We start from the raw sequence: 17,376 nt of genomic DNA on the forward strand, positions 1-17,376 counted from the left end.
AGATATAGAGAGAAAAGAGAAAGGGGAAGAGAGATGCTTTGAAAGGGAAGGAAGGAGAGGAGAGGAGAGAAGAGAGAATGGGGAAGGAGCGAAGGCAGATAAGGAAAGTGGTGATCTCAGAGGATGATAAGATGTATTGGGCAGGTACGCGTGTGACGGTAATCTTGGGAAAGGGTTACGCAGCACGCGGATGATTGGACTGGGATTCCTTGGGTCCCTTCAAGGGTATTGTGTGTACGGTATTGTGTACGGTTACATCGAGTTCTTTCCTATTGTACCCTGGACTCTGTACTCTCGGACCCCGGCGTATGGAATGTTCGCCCGGTGGATCCATCGAATCCACCAAAGCCCTGTGGCCCCCTCCTTTTCTTTTTTCCTTTTTCTTTTTCCTTTTCTTTTTCTCTTTCCCATACATACAGTCGCGCTAGTATGTATCCAGATATGCAGGCGCTGCCATTCGCCCTCCAACATTGAGGTTAGTCATGGTTTGTTTTGATTCCACTCATCACATCCACTCTGGCTCTCAACACGAAAAAAAAATGAATAAATAATATACACACCACACACACACACACATACAAAACACACTTATCGACTTTGTAGGTCAGCCCTTTCAAGTTGGGTGGGTCGTTTAAGGTTGGGTTTAGTGCCGTGCCTGCAGATAAAAACAACGCCGTTCACAGCCAACACTTACTAGACTACGAAGAATAGAAATTACCCCGTCTCATTTCCGAAAGGATGATCCTGATCCCCATGATTTATATTTTGCTATTATTACTCCTATTTTAATTCCTATTTTTATTTTTATTTTTATTTTTATTTTTTTTGCCACGAAAAATGAAACGGGGCATTACCGCGGCTGATTTTAAAACTGTTGGTACAAATCGTTTACGAATGCGCCGTCGGGACCCGCCGGCATCGACCGATCGAACGGTCCAGTCGGGGCAACGGGTGGCTGCAGACTCTCTGAAAAGGTAAGGCGAAGAGAACGACGTGGCACAGTGGACCTCCCCCTTAAGCGAGAGAGGCAGCGGTGTATACTTGTCTTGTCGACCCAACCTCTTTTCTTCTGTTTGATGGTATGGTTGTTATTAGGCTCGTAATATATGTAGCCCTAATTGGTATTTAGTGTGCTTGTGTCGGTAACTACGGCAGTTAGACTCCATACTAAAAACTGTTTATTTTTCGTTTGGTCTCTTGGCGGCTTTTCTGCTTTCCGACGGTGTGGGCGGTCAACATCATGCGGTGTGTGGTAGGTGTAGTGGCTCATTGTTTTCAAGCCCCTGACTCTCACCGGCTGATTGCGCATCGGTGGCCCATGTGAAGAAGCCTTGTTTCGGTGTGTCAATTTCGGTCTATCCAAAATTGGACGAGTACGGCAAGAGTAAAATCTATACTTAGGGTAGGCCCGAAACATCGAAGTCTCACCTCATGTAAGAATAGAGTCACGTGATTTGATCCATCACCCAGTCTCCCGTAATTAGTCAGCTGCTTATCGCATCGTCTGGCCCGCGCGCGGGCATCCCCCTCCCCGATTGGACTCCGATGTGACGCATCAGAGACCGGCGATAACCCCGACTCTGTTCGCAGCTGTGCCCAATTAGTTGAACTGCATTTCGAACTGAGCCCGCATCTAGATCGGCTAGGTGTCTCTGTATCTTCAAAGCACCCCCGCCTCCAGTGTGGGTCGATCGGTCATCCCGTGGGGTCAACAGCTCCCCAACCCTCAGTACGAGTAGCCGCATGTGTTTCTGATACCTAGACTTGGAAAGGACTTTTGCATCTCAACGTAAGGCCTGGCTTTCTCTCTGTCTCCCTCTAGTTAGCACAGCTGGTCTCCCGGGCTGACCGGCTTCCTTTGCTCCTGTGCACTGACATCTCTCCATAGGTCGTAGCCACCAGCGCGTGTTTCACCCTCCTATCGTGGTCGGTCGAGAATCTTCTGCTCTCTTTTATGTTCATGGAAAATGGGAGCCCTTTGTGTCGATCTCACTCAAAACTGGACCATTGATCTGCGACCACGACGTTAAAGTACGGGATGACATTCCGCGGAGAAAGAACCCCCCTCAGATCCTGAAGTGTCAGAACCCACCTATTGCAGGACTCGATACCATGTCTGCAGAACCTGGTTTGCCTAAAAGGCGTTGCGTCAGCACGGCTTGTATCGCTTGTCGCAGGCGAAAATCAAAGGTCCGTTGAGTTTTGTCAGGCTTATCGAAATATCACGCGAGAGCGCCACTAATACTTGGGCCTTCAGTGCGATGGGAATCTCCCTAGTTGTGCTGCATGCTCCTCAGTCTACCATACACCATGTTTGTGAACCTTTCGTCTCTTGCCCGAGAACCAATTTTGTTGACTTGATATCAGGTGTCTATGACCCAAACTCTGACCACCGACGCAAGGGTGTTTATAAGAAGGATGCCGATGCCTTGCGAACTAAGCACACCACGCTACAAACCCTGGTCCAGGCATTGCTGAACTATGAAGAAGAAGATGCATTTGAAATCGTGCGCCAAATCCGATCCTGTGATGACCTAGAAGATGTCGCCCAATCCATACTCACCCGAGATAGAGGGCTTCCAGCACCAACGACAGAAGTTGTGGGGGAAACCACCGAAAATGAGAATGCGGCTGAAGTCGATCAATTCGAATCCGAACTATCGGGTAGAATGAGCGAACTCCTACTAGATGGCTCTCGAAAATTTATTGGCGGCACGTCCAATCTCATCTTCCTTCCACCTGGTTCGGAATTACACGAGTTCACGCCTACTCAAGAAGCCCCAATTGCTCCGGTTACCAATGCTGTGCGACATTGGACACAAGTCACGGAAGACGACTCACTCGTTAGTCATCTTTTGACGATGTATTTTACATGGCACTACCCATTTTTCACAATCCTGGCTAAGGACATGTTCTATCGGGATTATGTTCGTGGTGTGTCAAGTCCCTATTGCTCGGCCTTGCTAGTCAATGCCATGCTAGCTCTGGGGTGTCATTTTACTACGTGGCGGGGAGCCTTTTCCGATCCTAACAACATTGCAACCGCCGGTGATCATTTCTTCAAAGAAGCCAAGCGAATGGTTCTGGAGAATGATGAGCACGAGAATGCAAAGCTTTGTACAGTTCAGGCATTTGCTCTTATGTCTGTGCGCGAGGCTGGGTGTGGCCGCGAAGGCAAAGGCTGGGTTTATAGTGGGCTCAGTTTCCGCATGGCCTTTGATCTTGGCTTAAATGTCGATGCCACAACCCCTGGCTCACACAACTTAACCGAAGAAGAGATTGATGCAAGGAGGATCACATTTTGGGGTTGCTATCTCATCGATAAGTCAGTTCCCTAAGTTTATTCCCCCTATCCCTCCTTCGACGTATTTTATTCGAACGTGTTCGAGAACTTTTGCGGCAATTTTTGAGCATCTCTAATGTATATTAGGTGTTGGTCAAATTACCTTGGACGGCAGCCACAATTATCCTCATCGAACACAAATATACCGAAATTTGAGGTGTTCCCAAGCGAGGAAACAGAACTTTGGGCACCATATACAGACGCAGGTGCAAGCCAAGACCACAGTCAAGCTTCGCGGACCCGAGCTGTTGCGCTACAAATATCGATACTCTGTCAGATCAGCGGCGATCTCCTTGCCTTTTTCTACCACCCATCGGAATTAGAAAAGTCGCAACCAAAACAAACAGAGTTGAAAAAGCTTAGCGATGTTCATACTAGACTTGAGGCCTGGAAAAAGCAGCTACCGCGAGAATTCGAGCCAAAGGAAGGACAGCTCCCCCAAGTCCTAGTCATGCAGTACGTCCACCAGAATCCTCTTCTCTATAATCTCATACTCACAATTCTACTAGCATGTTCAACCAACTACTACTCATTCATCTCTATCGGCCATTCTTAAAATATACGAAGACGAACACGCCCCTGCCTTCACATGTCTCGCCACGCAAGATATGCACGCAAGCCGCATCGGCGATATCTAAACTCTTGCGAATGTACAAACGAACTTATGGTCTGAAGCAGATTTGTAACGTGGTCGTTTACATTGCTCATACTGCTTGCACCATTCACCTTCTGAATCTTCCCGAGAAAAACGCTCAACGAGACATCGTTCATGGGCTGAGAAACCTCGAGGAAATGGCCGAATGTTGGCTGTGTGCGCGTCGCACATTGCGCATCCTTGAAATATCCGCCAACAAGTGGCAGGTCCATCTCCCTACCGAAGCCAGTGCTGTTTTCGAACGAACTCATACCAAGTGGGGGTCTTGGGGGGCTTTGGGACCAAGCTACCTCACCCACGTCCATATCAGACGAATCTCCGGCAACTTCTTACAGCAATTTGAGCCCCTCCGTCAACAGCCCAGGACGCTTCTCACCTGGCGGCAACAAGGCCCCTGCGGTGCAGCGTCCGGAACCCACCACAACCAACACAGCGAATTTGGCGGGGGTGTCTATGGCCCCTCAATACCCTCCCGCGACCACCATGGCAACTTCAGTTCCCCCAATGCGTATAGCACGCCGGGTATTTGGAGCCCAGGCCCAAAGGCCAGAATTTCCGCCACCAGAGCCGACATATCTCCGACCACTATCACAAATGGACTACCAAGTACCTACGGGGTTTGCAGGTTCAAATCCATCCGCTCCTTCTCCCATACCTGGCGGCTGGTACGATGCAAACGGTGCCCATGTAGAGACGCAGCCTACTCCATCGAACCTCTCATCTATGACTAATTTTGGGGCCCCTGAAAGTCTAGTTAAAGAGAGTCAAGATTGGTGGTCTCGCAATGCTACCACCGTGGACATTGGAGTGGAAAATTGGAGTCCTTGGAGTCCTGGTATCCCGACCCCAGCACCTCATATTCAGTACGGCGATGACCATGTAAACCTCATGGGTATGGCATCACAACCTAACACTGTAAACGGTCGCCAAAACCAAGCCGAGGCCTCAATGGGGATGCACAATACCAGTGTGTCGCCAGAGAATGGCACACCCAAATTTGAGGGGCCATGGTCATGAATGATATTTTCCTTTGCATATATTAACGATTAGAGTTTTTGTCAGAGTTCCAAGGTCAGCAGCATCATGCACAGGGTGAAGCATTGACACTTTGGATTTTTTGTATCTACTTCATTGTTTGTGTTCCGATGATACCACAAATTGGGAGGGGTTTATGATTTTGATGGCGTTTAGATACTATGTTTATTGCATCTGGCTTGGCCTTCTTGTAAGAGAACGTTCCTCTCTTAATTCTAGTGCATTGGCAAGTCGAGATTCACAGCTCGAGAAATGAAAACTTCCCATCATGATCAATCATTAGTCACAACAAATACAAAAACACCAATTCACAAAATGCAGTTTCGACCCAAGAAGCTTCCGAAAACCATATAGACGAGAGATAGCAGTGAAATGTATGCAAAGGATGGTATCACTAAGTCGACTGTTAGCATCAATTCTTCAACAGGAATTGGAACATGATCGTGGAGCAGGTTCCACTCACCAAGAAATAATCGGCGACAGGCTTCTTCGCAGGCATACCCCTAGTATCCTGCGCTGCGGCCTCAAACACGCGGTATCGTCGGCCGGGACTGACAACGGTGCTCAGGGAATCCGCACCCATGACGCCGTTGCTGCGTCCATATTCTCCATTACTGCGGGCCACAGTGCCGCCGCTGCTTGTATCCTCGCCTAGCTCTAAGATAGCAGCAACATTCCCGCACCGGTAACAATAATTTGGAGCAGACCACACTGTTACGATACCGCCGTCGAACATCTCTTTGTAACCCTCCATGACAAGTTGATGGGCACGTGCAACAAGTGATAAGCCATTAAGGTGGTTGAATTGTTTGACGATATCACCGCCAAAGAGGAAACCTGCACCTCGCGGACTCAAACCCCAACCTTCGATTTCGTCTGGGTCTGACCAGAGCAGATCGCACATGGCTCCCTCGTGGGGAACTTCTTGTTTGCGATCGATCAGTCGAATCTTATCGACTGAATCAATTAATGGAGAAAGACCACCGTGCACACAGAGAACAGCGCCTGTACGACTCCCAGGCGCGCTGCCGTTGCTATCCCCACCGGCACCTGTACCAGGTGCGCCTGATCTCGTGGGCGCGCCTAGTTGACCAGGGGCGGCGGATATGTCCCGCGGCGGGGAGATGTTTCGCGAGTCGGTGGAAGCGTCGGAAGAAGAACGCTGTCGCGGACGGTAAGTGCTCATAGTGACTTCACCGCGTGAGTTCAGCACCTCGGTCTCTAGCTCAGTATCATCTATTGGCATGGTGGATTGTGTTGTGTCGTTCGCTGAAGATGTAGTCGGTTCGAGTTCTGAGCTTGCGCCTAAGACTATGGCGCCCAGAGCGAGATAGTCGAAGACTTCACAGCAATACCGCCAGACGTTGGCGCTGCCGTACTTGCGGATACATTCATCGTAGAATCCATAGACGGTTGTGATCTGTCGCGATTCGTGATTACCACGAATTAGGGTCATGCGATCAGGATATCGAACTTTGAGGCAGAGGAGGAGGAGGAAGGATTCAAGTGAGTAAAAGCCGCGATCGACAAAGTCGCCCATGAATAGGTAGTTAGTGTCTGGAACATCGCCGCCCACGCGGAACAGCTCCATCAAGTCGTGGAATTGGCCATGAATATCGCCGCAAATTGTGACTGGCGCATCGACAGAAACGACATTGCCTTCTTCAATCAAGAGCTCGCGAGCCTTGTAGCAGAGTTCGCGGACCTGTGATTCAGGTATGAGTCGGCAAGCCCGCAGCTGCTCGATCGCACTGTCAAGGAAAGACGTGTCAGTAAATCAGTTGGAGTGAAGGAAGAATAAGACAATGGCGATCGATACCGGTCAAGGTCACTCATGGTGGCTGTTTAAGAGGAAGGTGGATGGAGGGAAGGTGAGGCGGATAGTGAAAAGGGAGGCGGGGGGGTGCAAACAAGACCGTCAGAAGCAGCGGGCAGTAATAGACAGTCAGTCTCCTTCGCGCGAGAAATCCAGATTCATTGTTGCGCCATATCCCAAAGAAGAGCAAAGCAAAGCAGGGCAGGGCAAAGCAGAGACAGGAGCAGAGCAACGCGAGACAACGGAGACGGGCTGGACGTGGGCGTATCTGACTCTGCGCTGCGTTCGGGGGCTGCGGGCCAATCACGCTGAAGGCAGATAAGATTAGATGTCCACCAGAACCTTTCAACCTCCTCGTCTCCCGCTGTCGCGATCGTCAACCACCCCCGGATCGCCCTCAACAACCCTGTCAGACCCTGTCAACTACTGCGGGCTCGTGGGATCTTCCCAATTGACCTCTACCGCGCTCCTTCCACCCTCCCATCCCATCCCGTCTCGCTCCGTGCTTCCACCTCACCCTGAACACCGTCCGATGGCCTGAGCCCGAAAAAAAGTCGAAGACGTCGACTACGCTTTCCTTCTTCCCCCGGATTCGCCTTTCACATTGATCAATTCCCTTTTACACAATGCCGCCGCATCTTCATCCCCGCTCTCGGTCGACAACCGGCCTCTTCGCCGGTACTCTCCTCGCATCCTTGCTGGTTGTTGGCATGCCACACGTCTTCCCTTGCCCGGCCCCTCGACGCACATTCGCCGACTCAGAAATGACAATCACAGCCGATGGTCAACAATTACCACGCATTCGCCGTCGGAGGCGGAAAGAAGTCGAAATGGACGCGGAAACTGCCCACCCTGTCCTCCCGACTTCCTCCGGCCCCGTGGATGAGGAGGTCTCCACGTTCTTCCAGATGGAAGCGGAGGCTCAGAAGTTGACACAAGCGAATCACGAATGTCCTATCCCAAAACCGAAGGGTGTGCTTGGTGAATTGCTGGGATTCCGCAATGCTCGCGGAGACCAGCAGCGCCAGACAGCAGAGGCACCCGTGGGAGATCACTAAAGAACACACTGGTTCTGAGTCTTCTCCTTTTGTCTCTCATTCAACTTTGCATATTCTCTCTTTTTGTCACTTGTTTAATGATACCATGGATTTGGAATTGTTGAGGTATAAGGCCTCGCACGGTGGTTGTTCGAATATTACGGATGTTGGGGATGGATATACCACAGCGAAAGCTACACTTGAGATGTGTACGTGTATAAACTGTACAACAGAAAATAAATTAAACCGAAGAATCAATCAGCTCATCTATGGAGGCAGCACTGCATGATTTTATTTAAGCAATTTAGGTACATGTCTGGTTACCTGTGCATCGAATGTTCTCCATGGATGATCGCACTCCTATTGTGTCCTTTCTGGTTCTCAGGTTGTAAATGAATCCCGCCGTTCTGACCGAGCACAAAATCAGTTAAGAGCCTCAGACCACGGGGTTTTAGCTTGATAAATAACTATTTGAGTGCCAAGGAATAGCAAATTCCAAATCCTGTCATAGGTAGCAAGAAGTTGTCTACCCTGAGACTCATCGCCAACTCCGACATCCACGTCCCGGCCCATAAGAGACAGCATGGTCTTCCGAAAAGTTGCGTCCACTTTTCTGGCCGATTCCTTGATCCGTGACGTCTCGCGTGGCTCATAGACGTAGTGTGTCTGGCTCATTTCAGAAGTGTCGAATGTTGTACAGACTTCGTTAGCTCCATCAGCCTCAGTAGGATTCTCTAGTTTGAAGAGGTGTAACTGTGTCTGCTTGAGTGCCTCTGGGTCTTTCAATATTGCGGCTCCCAGGTCGGCAGGTAAAGTGTAATGCCAATTGGTCAAGGAAAAAAAGGGCAAAATAAGGACGTCATGGTCTGAAGGGGGCCTGGGAATGGCACTGTAGTATGTTAAATAGTGAATATGTTGTCTAACAGATCCAATTGTAACCCAATACCTCAAGAGGCTCACATGAACATATGGAGAAATCGGCAGCTTCTTCAAAAAATCGACAACACTGTTGACTTTTATCCATTGTATGAAGAGCGAATCAAGCCCCGGACACTCTGCACCGTAAATTTCGATTTCAAAATGTGGTCTCGAGCTTCTTGAGAAAGGGAAGGAGGAGAGTTTTTCTTTTGTAGCAGTCGCGCTTGAAAAACTCCAGTTGACATGCAATCTTTCAGATGTTGCCTGAAACCTGATCCAGATCCTATGATGGTCATGCCCGTTACTGATTATGAATCTGAACTTGAGATTTCGGTATAACAGGGTTGAAATTTCATGATAGAGGAAACGGCTGCTGCATAGGATGTTGGCCATTTTATTCGCAGGCACAGGTCTACGGTATTTGCGATCGGGCTGCGGTTTTCTTGAATCGGGAAAAATGGCTTCCCATATCACTAGACGAATCTCTGTTGGTAGCTTTGAGAAAACCCCCAGTTGAGAGAGGCACTGCCTTTCGTCCTCGAGGTGTTTCACACTTATAGGAGCCATTTGGGTCGTTTGATATTTGGAAGAAGAATGGATGGCGAACTAGTCGTTTGTAATACTAGCGATTCTTGTCGATCGTTTATTGGCAAACACGGAAGATATGGGTTTGTTGAGAAGAAAATATGGAGAATGAAGAGCAAATGCTGAAGAAAGAGGAGAAGGAAAAGAAATGGGATGAAAATAATTCATGGATGTGAATGATGTATTCTATCTATTTTGGAATGTCCGACGCCGTAATAGGCGCGGTGGGCCAAAACGTGCCTAGGCAGATTTGTGCTTCCATGGTATCGACTGGTCTCTGGATTTTTCTATAATATGATGACTTATGACCTTCAAGTTGAGTTCAAGTTGGTTTAAGTTACCCAACTAGCAAATGGGTTCAAGTTCTTAGTATTTCTCTCTGGAGATTTCGCACAAACAGGAGATTGCGGCTTTGGAATATTCAACCAGCTTCCAGTAATACCAAGTGTTTAAGGTGCGGCAGAGTAAAAATCAAGTCATCAAAAATGGCGTGGGCCTCTAGCTGGTGTTTTCAAGCTTATCACTCCCAATCTGACCTGATCTGGTTCCAAAAGGATCCGAAGGAAGGAGAGCCACCCGGGGTATCCGTCTTGATGAAGCGTTATCATAAAATCAACGGTTACACCGACGTTGACCTACTTTGAGCCATCACGGATGAAGATATCGTCTGAGCTACGCTCCGGATCATGGATTTCGGCAATTGGCTCTGTCTTACCAATCCTCGACAAAAATTCCATGGATTGCCCGCGCTCATCCTGCTCAGCAGCACCCAAAGGTGTTGACTCGAGATCTGAAGAGGTAGACTGCGAAGGGGAATGCATCTGCGGTGTCAAATCTGCAGGCTTCACGTTCCAGCTTTGTAACTGAGCACCTTGCCCAACGTCGATACCCCATCTCCAGCCGCTCATGCGATTATCTGCCGGTGAGAATTCCGGCCACCATCCCAGGGCCGCAACCGCTTTCCACTTTTTTAGCTGTGCTATTTGATGTGCATCTTCATCTCGAGCTTTATGGACCAGTGTGCTATTGGCAAGAAGTGAAATTTGCGCTGCAATAGATGTGGGGGGTTTGGGGACTATCGCTTTGCTGGGGAATATATGAAATACCCAAAGGAGGATGGTCACGATTAAAGCGAGTAGAGCTTCCAGTACGTAAGTAATGACAGGCTCCTGCATCAGACGAGGCTCCGAATAAGACAAGCTGGCTTGGACCTGTTGGTTTGTAGGGGACAATGATGACGAATTCTGGACGCTTGAACGGAGCTCTGTCAGAAGTTGGGTGACATACAGGGTGTACATTTGCTGCGTTGACTGGGCAAGAGAGACGGGGTCGACCAGAGAAGACAGGTTCTGACGTTGGTACTCTGCGTACACTGCGAGAAGCTCGAAGAAGTTTGTGCTGCTACCTCGGCCCGGCCATAGCGTGTCGCTCCGCAATTCTCCATCCGGCGAGGAGTCTCCTGCATACTGATTGATTTCAGGAATTGGCGGCGCGAACCAATTGGGCTGCATGTTGGGATATGATCCACTATAGACAATGCTATTGTTGTCGAACGAGACTGGTTTCCAGGGAAGCAGTGTTTTCTGGCCTCCAATTTCAGCTTTGCTGGGCCTTTTGAAGGTTGTTTTGACGGTGACACTGCTCAGGTTCCGATAACAGACAGTTGCTTGCATGGTTGGTAGAGAGACATTCAAAGTATTGCGACCCGCCAAGATAGGCTCCGTTCCAACCATAGTTTTATTGGTGAACGGCTTGGAGACTGAGCTATAGTCTGTCAGGTACAACCAGAAATCGTCGTCCATCAGATCTGGAGGTCCGGCCATATCAAATTTGAACTTCCGGAAGCCAGTTTTACCGTCGTATACAACGGGAGCATGATGAGGTATAAATCCGGTTGTAGATAAGTCTGTTTCATTCAGTGAGTCATAGCAGAACTGTGAGCTACAAGCCCAAGCAAATGACCAAGGCTGTTCCTTGTTTGAGGTGTCGTAACTAATACTGAGGTTGAAGTTCTGTGTCGATATGGGCACACAATGGATGTCGACCAGGATTGCTGGTACACGGGCTTCGATAGCTCCATCTGACGTTATATTATTGCTTGAATTGTCCAGAACACCTGTGATGTTACTGAAAACCAGATTATCGATGGTGCCAGACCGAGCGGGGAGCTCGAAATTGGGATCTGTCTGCCACTCGGCATACTGGCATGCTTTTCTGATCAATTCTTCTGAGTTTGAAGCGCCAAAAGTATCTGGGAGATTCATAACCAAGCTCTGGTCTAGCGTGATGTTCACTTGCATGGTTCGCTGTGCAGTTGTGGACACAAATAAACCGGCGGCCACAATTTTCAAGGCCATAATTATTAGCATGACCGCAGAAGATGCGATCACTGCGGCACTGATTCCCCTGGACCCCAGCTCAGATAACCGGTCTAAGGCAGAATGATAATCAATGAAAATTCCGTGCTGATTAGGCCGTCGTCGCATGACATTGAAAGGCGCGAGGATTTGCACAGCGCCATCAACGCCTGCACAGCTGTAACCAAGCAGAACAAGAATAGCGGAAGTGACTAAGGGAAACGCAGCGGCCGAAGTTCGAGTGTCTGCTGTTATACCATCATGTCGGTATGAAGACCAAAGCATCAAAGCGAGAGCAACCATGATCAAGATAATTGTTGTGAGAAGGGCAATTTTAGACGCCATGAGAAGGGGAATTGACTGCCAGCCCGGGTCCGACTTTGATAGATGATTGTTGTCACTACCACTTGATACTTGTTGATATGGCGATGAAAATGGGCTTTGCTCCTTTGAACTTGGTTGTTCGTCGCCAAGACACTCGTCGTTCACACAAAGCTGTTGACCCCGTGCCGCGCACCCTCCAAAGCGAAATCGGATATCTTGTAATTTGGATTGCATCTGGTCTTGAGATGACGTCGCATGAGGTGCCAATAACTTCTCAATGCCATTTCCGGAATCTGCTATAACTAAAGAGGTGGCAGCCAGTGAGCTCGGATCATCAGATAAAGCAGTTGACGGTCTCAGTCCGGTGCAAAATGTGATGCACACGACTGCCAAAAGAGCAAGTAAGGCTTGCATTGCTCGGAGAGCTGGCCACCAAACAAGAATCTTCTTCTGACTTAGCGTAATTTTTCCTGGTAGGCTGCGTTCCACCGGCTTCCGCGAAAGTAGATTAATCACCTGTGCCCATATCTCCGTTGCGAGTATCTCTACCTCCTTCTGGAGATTATCCAGCTTCGTGGCATTCCCGGTGGCATCTGCCGGAAGTAGGCTTGTAAATGTATCGGTTGAGTATTGGTAAATTGCCAAGTCATTAACCAGGCTTATGATCTTCGATGTGTTGGCAACTGGTATTTGATCTGCATTGTATGGTCCACCTTGACCGGCACGTCCATAGGACTTCATTGTTTGCGTATCAAGTGGGTTCATGAGATACAGCCATAGCGCCTCGACTGAAGTACTCGCATCAAGAGTTTGTGGCTCATCGATAAGAGTGAAATCCACGAGCTCATTAGAGGTAATGTTGACTGAAGCCGTTGCTGTTTGCTGAGTGAAAGTCGGCGAGCAGATAACTCCACCGACAGATCCGCCGGTGTTTATAGTCACCGTTATACGCAAATCGAAGGAATCATTTGAGCACTGCGTGATATTGAGCCATGAGCCACCGGGCGTATGTTTCTGTTCGATCGGCAAAGGGCAAGAAGCGACGTGAGCAGTGTAGCCGTCACCCATGCTGTACTGAGCCTGTTCACATTTGAGACCAACGGACACCGCATTAACATCAGCCGTCATGGTTCCATTTTGCTTAGATGTAGTGTCTGGCATTGAAAACCTATCGAATGCATATTTGTCCGTTGTCCATGGGCCGGGTTCCCACCAGACTCTCTCTCCGAGAACACATGAGCATAGGGCTTCTCTCCTGTATAATTCTTTGGAATCGTGAGATTACCATCCGGCAGAACAAGAGGAAACTCATCGAAATCAAAAATTGATGTCTTTGTCAAGGTCGTCGCTATTGTTTGCGATGCAGCTAAATCGACATAAATCAACGAGTTGGAAAAAGGAACCAGTGCGCCACAGAAAAATGTTGCCGTCAAGATAGCCGTGATTGCCCAATCTTTTTTCCCAATCGATTGAAAGGCGGAAAGCACCTCTAATTTGTTGTGATAATCCAAGAGAATTGATTGCTCCCCAGTAGCCCATCGTCCACTCATATTCGACCATGGCGTGAGCTTCTTCACGTCTGTTGCAACTGCGCGGAAGGCGAAAGCGATAGCGATCACACCAAGAGTTGGCATATATTTTGCGAGGTTTAAAATATTTCTATTCTCGGGCGAAACTGCTCTCGAGCTAGTAACGTATCTCAGTGCTTCAAGAGCAGCAATAGCTCCACAGCAAACAACCGCTACCGCAAACAGCGCGGGACGTTTCAGCATGAGAGGAATCCATTCCTTTGTTATGGACCCCTTTTTATGTATGCGGATCTCGGATAAATGACTCGACCCGTGGTGTTTTTGAGCGGAAGTGGTGGCGGCTCGGAGTGGAGGCTCCGAAAGTGAGGAAGGGGAGTTGGATGGTGAGCTTTCCCAGTGATCCATGGGCATATCGGTGTATGATGATCCGGCCTCATGATACGGATGAGTGTTGCCAATATTCATTTCCATTCGTTCAGAACATCAAGATAGGTAAGCGATATATTTTTGCGTTACGGATTCAAACTGAAGCATGAACTTGAAGGTGAATTAGGTGGGAGATATTTGCGGCTGACTTTTCCACTGGCAGTTTGCGTTCGTGGATTGCCAAGCACGATCTGCCTAGGGGTATCCTACTACGGATTGCTCCGTACATTTCTCCCGATAGTTGGGCATCATGCAGCTAGTAACTGCTGGCAGTCACAGCCTCAAGTTCAGTGGGTGAATGGCGGGCACTGTTTGGTGAAAACGAACCCTGCATTCGGTTACAAAATGACCTCAATTTTGATTAGCTACCATCCTGTGATGTACCCTCTCCCTACACCGTAACTAAGCCCAAGTGGGTTTCTGTTCCGCTTCTCCGTCCTAAGTACCAGTGCCAAGTGCCAGTGGAGAACATTGAGAACGTACGCAGAAGAGCATTGGATGCACGTCCCGCTTTAACTATGCCAATCAACCCATATTCGTCAATCTAAACTCTATAAGACATTGAGGCTTACAATGCTGGCTTCCTCCTTTGGGGGCCAAAGCTTTTACGAGGCTTACAACGCTGGCTTCCTCTGGGGGCCAAGGCTTTTGAACCAAGGAGAAGATCTGAATAGATGCCCAAGCGGACTTTACTACCTGTGCTCCGTATGTTTGACAAATAACTGGTATGTGCATACTCGTAGTAGCCCTGGTTAATTTAGAATTTTCACCCTGGAATACTCTTCGTGTCCGCTGTAGAATAAATAGATATGCTTGGGTGGAAATTTCATTCCACAAATTTCTCCATACCGCAACCGATTCCCCCAGCACAAGAACCCACTCTCCCCGCAAACCCCATACTCACAATTAAAGATCTTCGCAGCCGTTTTCATAATAAACCATCACGGTTCCAGGTCAAGAATAAGACAAGCTAATGCTCAATTAAACGACCTCAAAACAGAGCCGTATCGGCCACACAGTCACTATCCAAATTCCCAGCTTCTGCTTTGCCTACTATCTCGCGGTTCCAATCAGAGATGTAGCCAAAATCGGATACTTGCTATCCGTCTCATCCACAATTCCACTGTAGCTGCACCATCCTGATGAGGGCAGCCTATCAATGGAAGCGGCAATGGGTCATGATAAACTGTGACAAGCCTGAGGCTCTTATCTTGGAAGCCCACGCTAGGAAGAGAATCATCCGGAACCTCCATGGATACACACTCAGATATATCATACCTAGGTAGTAGTTGTCGTATACTGCATATCGCTTTGCGAAGGTTTAGTGTAAATACTATATACCACTACTAGTACTACTTTAACTCCCTGTACTCCTGTACTACCACTAGTAGTATTTCATGCATGCAGATTTGTGCAGATTTTGAGAGCCCAAAACACAGAAGTATACTATTGACGGAAAAGGGAAAAGGAAAAACGGAAATACTACGAAGCCAAGCCAAAGAGATGGCGTTGGTTACCGCCCCGTGTACGGGCACTCGAACAACGTACTACTAGTAGATAGTCAAGATAATAGTATGAAATATAGTAAGTCAGTAACCGGAAATCTGTATATACTAGTAGAATACTAGTAGTATGTTGTAGTTTAATCGTCTCAACTTTCTGGATCTATATAACGACTCGGAGAGTGGAAGATTCCATTTGTGTTCCTGCTTTTGAGTATTTCGCAAGAACAATTTAAGTTTCCCGCTTGTTCAAGAACTTTGTAATATATTGAATCTTTTTTACCAACTTGAACTGGTTCAATCTGCCTTGAAAATATTTGGTTGTTGGCGAAAATCATGTCGACTATGAAAATAAGTGGGTCTTTATTGGACAGAGCAGCCACAGCCAGTTGCACTCCACACGTCAAAAGTCCCCCATCAAGCCACCCTGGAACATTCCGCCTCAATCACTTGCATCGCAATGGGCCCCTGGGCGCGCTTTATATACAATGTGCTAACCCACCCAAGGCACACACAATGGATCGGGCCCTTACTTATCCTAGGCGATGCAGTGCTGTGTGCACTTGTCATTTGGAAGATCTCCTGTGAGTGCACATCTCATCCCGTCGCGTCGCGGACAGGGCCAAGCTAATCGCACCCCGCCCATCTCCAGATACCGAGATTGACTGGACGACTTACATGCAGCAAGTGAAGCTATATCTCGATGGGGAACGCAACTATCCCTCCATCGAAGGCTCGACCGGCCCCCTCGTCTATCCCGCCGGCCACGTCTACATTTATGCCCTTCTCTACTACATCACCGATCAAGGGCGCGATATCCTCCTAGGACAGACTATTTTCGCGGCGATCTACCTGGCGACTCTCATTATCGTCATTGCCTGCTATCGGCAGGTTCATGCGCCACCATATCTGTTCCCGCTCCTCGTCTTGTCCAAGCGGCTTCATAGCATCTACATGCTCCGCATGTTCAATGATGGCATTGCCGCCTTCTTTATGTGGCTTGCAATTTATTCTTGGATGAAAAAGAAGCCCTTACTTGGCATCACAGTATGGTCTCTTGGTGTCTCTGTCAAAATGACACTAGTTCTGCTCGCACCAGCCATTGCCGTCCTCAGCGCATTTGACAACGGTCTGCGTGGCAGCGTTGTTCAGGCGATTGTAGCTTTCCAGCCCCAGGTGAGTCAAGAGTCCCTGGAAATTCTACATCGATGGCAGCAAACTGATACAAAGTCTACAGATGTTGCTCGCAAGACCGTTCACTCGCAAAAATTACACGGGCTACATTAATCGGGCTTTTGAGCTAACCCGGCAGTTTATGTTCAAGTGGACCGTTAACTGGAGGTTTGTCGGAGAGGAAACTTTCCTCTCAAAGGAGTTCTCGTTGGGTCTGCTGGCTTTGCACGTCTCCCTCCTGGGGTTTTTCTCAACCATTTGGGTCAAGCCATCGGGTATGAACATTTTTAGCTTCGCCCGTGACCTTCTCCGCGGATGGAGACCTCGCATCGCCTTATCCAAAAATTTCACTATGAACATGATGCTGACTTCATTGGCGATCGGCATGCTTTGCGCCAGATCATTGCATTACCAGTTCTTCGCATATCTGGCCTGGGCCTCCCCATTCCTCCTGTGGCAGGCCAACTTCCACCCCGTTCTGATTTATGTCCTGTGGGCGGTTCAGGAATGGGCCTGGAACGTGTACCCAAGCACCAACGCCAGTTCGGCAGCGGTGGTCTTGTCCCTTGCGGTTCAGGTATTTGGCGTGTTCATCAGCGGGCTCGGGGAGGTTGATGGCGGCGAGCGTGGAAAAGCACCCCGTTCTCAATAGACGATAGGCATTGAATCCTCATTT

The 17,376-nt window shown here is 48.6% G+C and overlaps 5 protein-coding genes across 5 annotated transcripts; 3 read left to right on the plus strand and 2 right to left on the minus strand.

Annotated features, from left to right (window-relative positions):
• Positions 1-2,112: 2,112 nt before the first annotated feature.
• N7509_002778 (putative C6 transcription factor (NirA)) lies at positions 2,113-5,015 on the plus strand (the record flags this gene model as incomplete). Its single annotated transcript, XM_056627415.1, has 6 exons — positions 2,113-2,190; positions 2,258-2,312; positions 2,368-3,325; positions 3,431-3,799; positions 3,853-4,254; positions 4,334-5,015. 6 exons carry the CDS (start codon positions 2,113-2,115, stop codon positions 5,013-5,015), a joined length of 2,544 nt encoding a protein of 847 aa, XP_056493210.1.
• Positions 5,016-5,424: 409 nt separating this feature from the next.
• Positions 5,425-6,869, minus strand: N7509_002779 (serine/threonine-protein phosphatase; the record flags this gene model as incomplete). The annotated part of the gene is made up of 3 exons (XM_056627416.1): positions 5,425-5,427; positions 5,497-6,784; positions 6,853-6,869. The coding sequence occupies 3 exons, from the start codon at positions 6,867-6,869 to the stop codon at positions 5,425-5,427; spliced, it is 1,308 nt and encodes a 435-aa protein (XP_056493211.1).
• A 606-nt stretch (positions 6,870-7,475) lies between these two features.
• On the plus strand, positions 7,476-7,907 carry N7509_002780 (uncharacterized protein; the record flags this gene model as incomplete). The annotated part of the gene is made up of 1 exon (XM_056627417.1): positions 7,476-7,907. The coding sequence occupies one exon, from the start codon at positions 7,476-7,478 to the stop codon at positions 7,905-7,907; it is 432 nt and encodes a 143-aa protein (XP_056493212.1).
• A 2,117-nt stretch (positions 7,908-10,024) lies between these two features.
• Positions 10,025-14,070, minus strand: N7509_002781 (DUF3433 domain-containing protein; the record flags this gene model as incomplete). Its single annotated transcript, XM_056627418.1, has 2 exons — positions 10,025-13,224; positions 13,284-14,070. 2 exons carry the CDS (start codon positions 14,068-14,070, stop codon positions 10,025-10,027), a joined length of 3,987 nt encoding a protein of 1,328 aa, XP_056493213.1.
• A 1,917-nt stretch (positions 14,071-15,987) lies between these two features.
• Positions 15,988-17,352, plus strand: alg3 (dolichyl-P-Man:Man(5)GlcNAc(2)-PP-dolichol alpha-1,3-mannosyltransferase; the record flags this gene model as incomplete). The annotated part of the gene is made up of 3 exons (XM_056627419.1): positions 15,988-16,111; positions 16,180-16,703; positions 16,765-17,352. The coding sequence occupies 3 exons, from the start codon at positions 15,988-15,990 to the stop codon at positions 17,350-17,352; spliced, it is 1,236 nt and encodes a 411-aa protein (XP_056493214.1).
• Positions 17,353-17,376: the final 24 nt, after the last annotated feature.

The sequence above is a fragment of the Penicillium cosmopolitanum genome (assembly GCF_028827165.1).
Source record: "Penicillium cosmopolitanum strain IBT 29677 chromosome Unknown utg000004l:1.0-4361866.0:1.0-4365735.0, whole genome shotgun sequence".
Taxonomy (NCBI): domain Eukaryota; kingdom Fungi; phylum Ascomycota; class Eurotiomycetes; order Eurotiales; family Aspergillaceae; genus Penicillium; species Penicillium cosmopolitanum.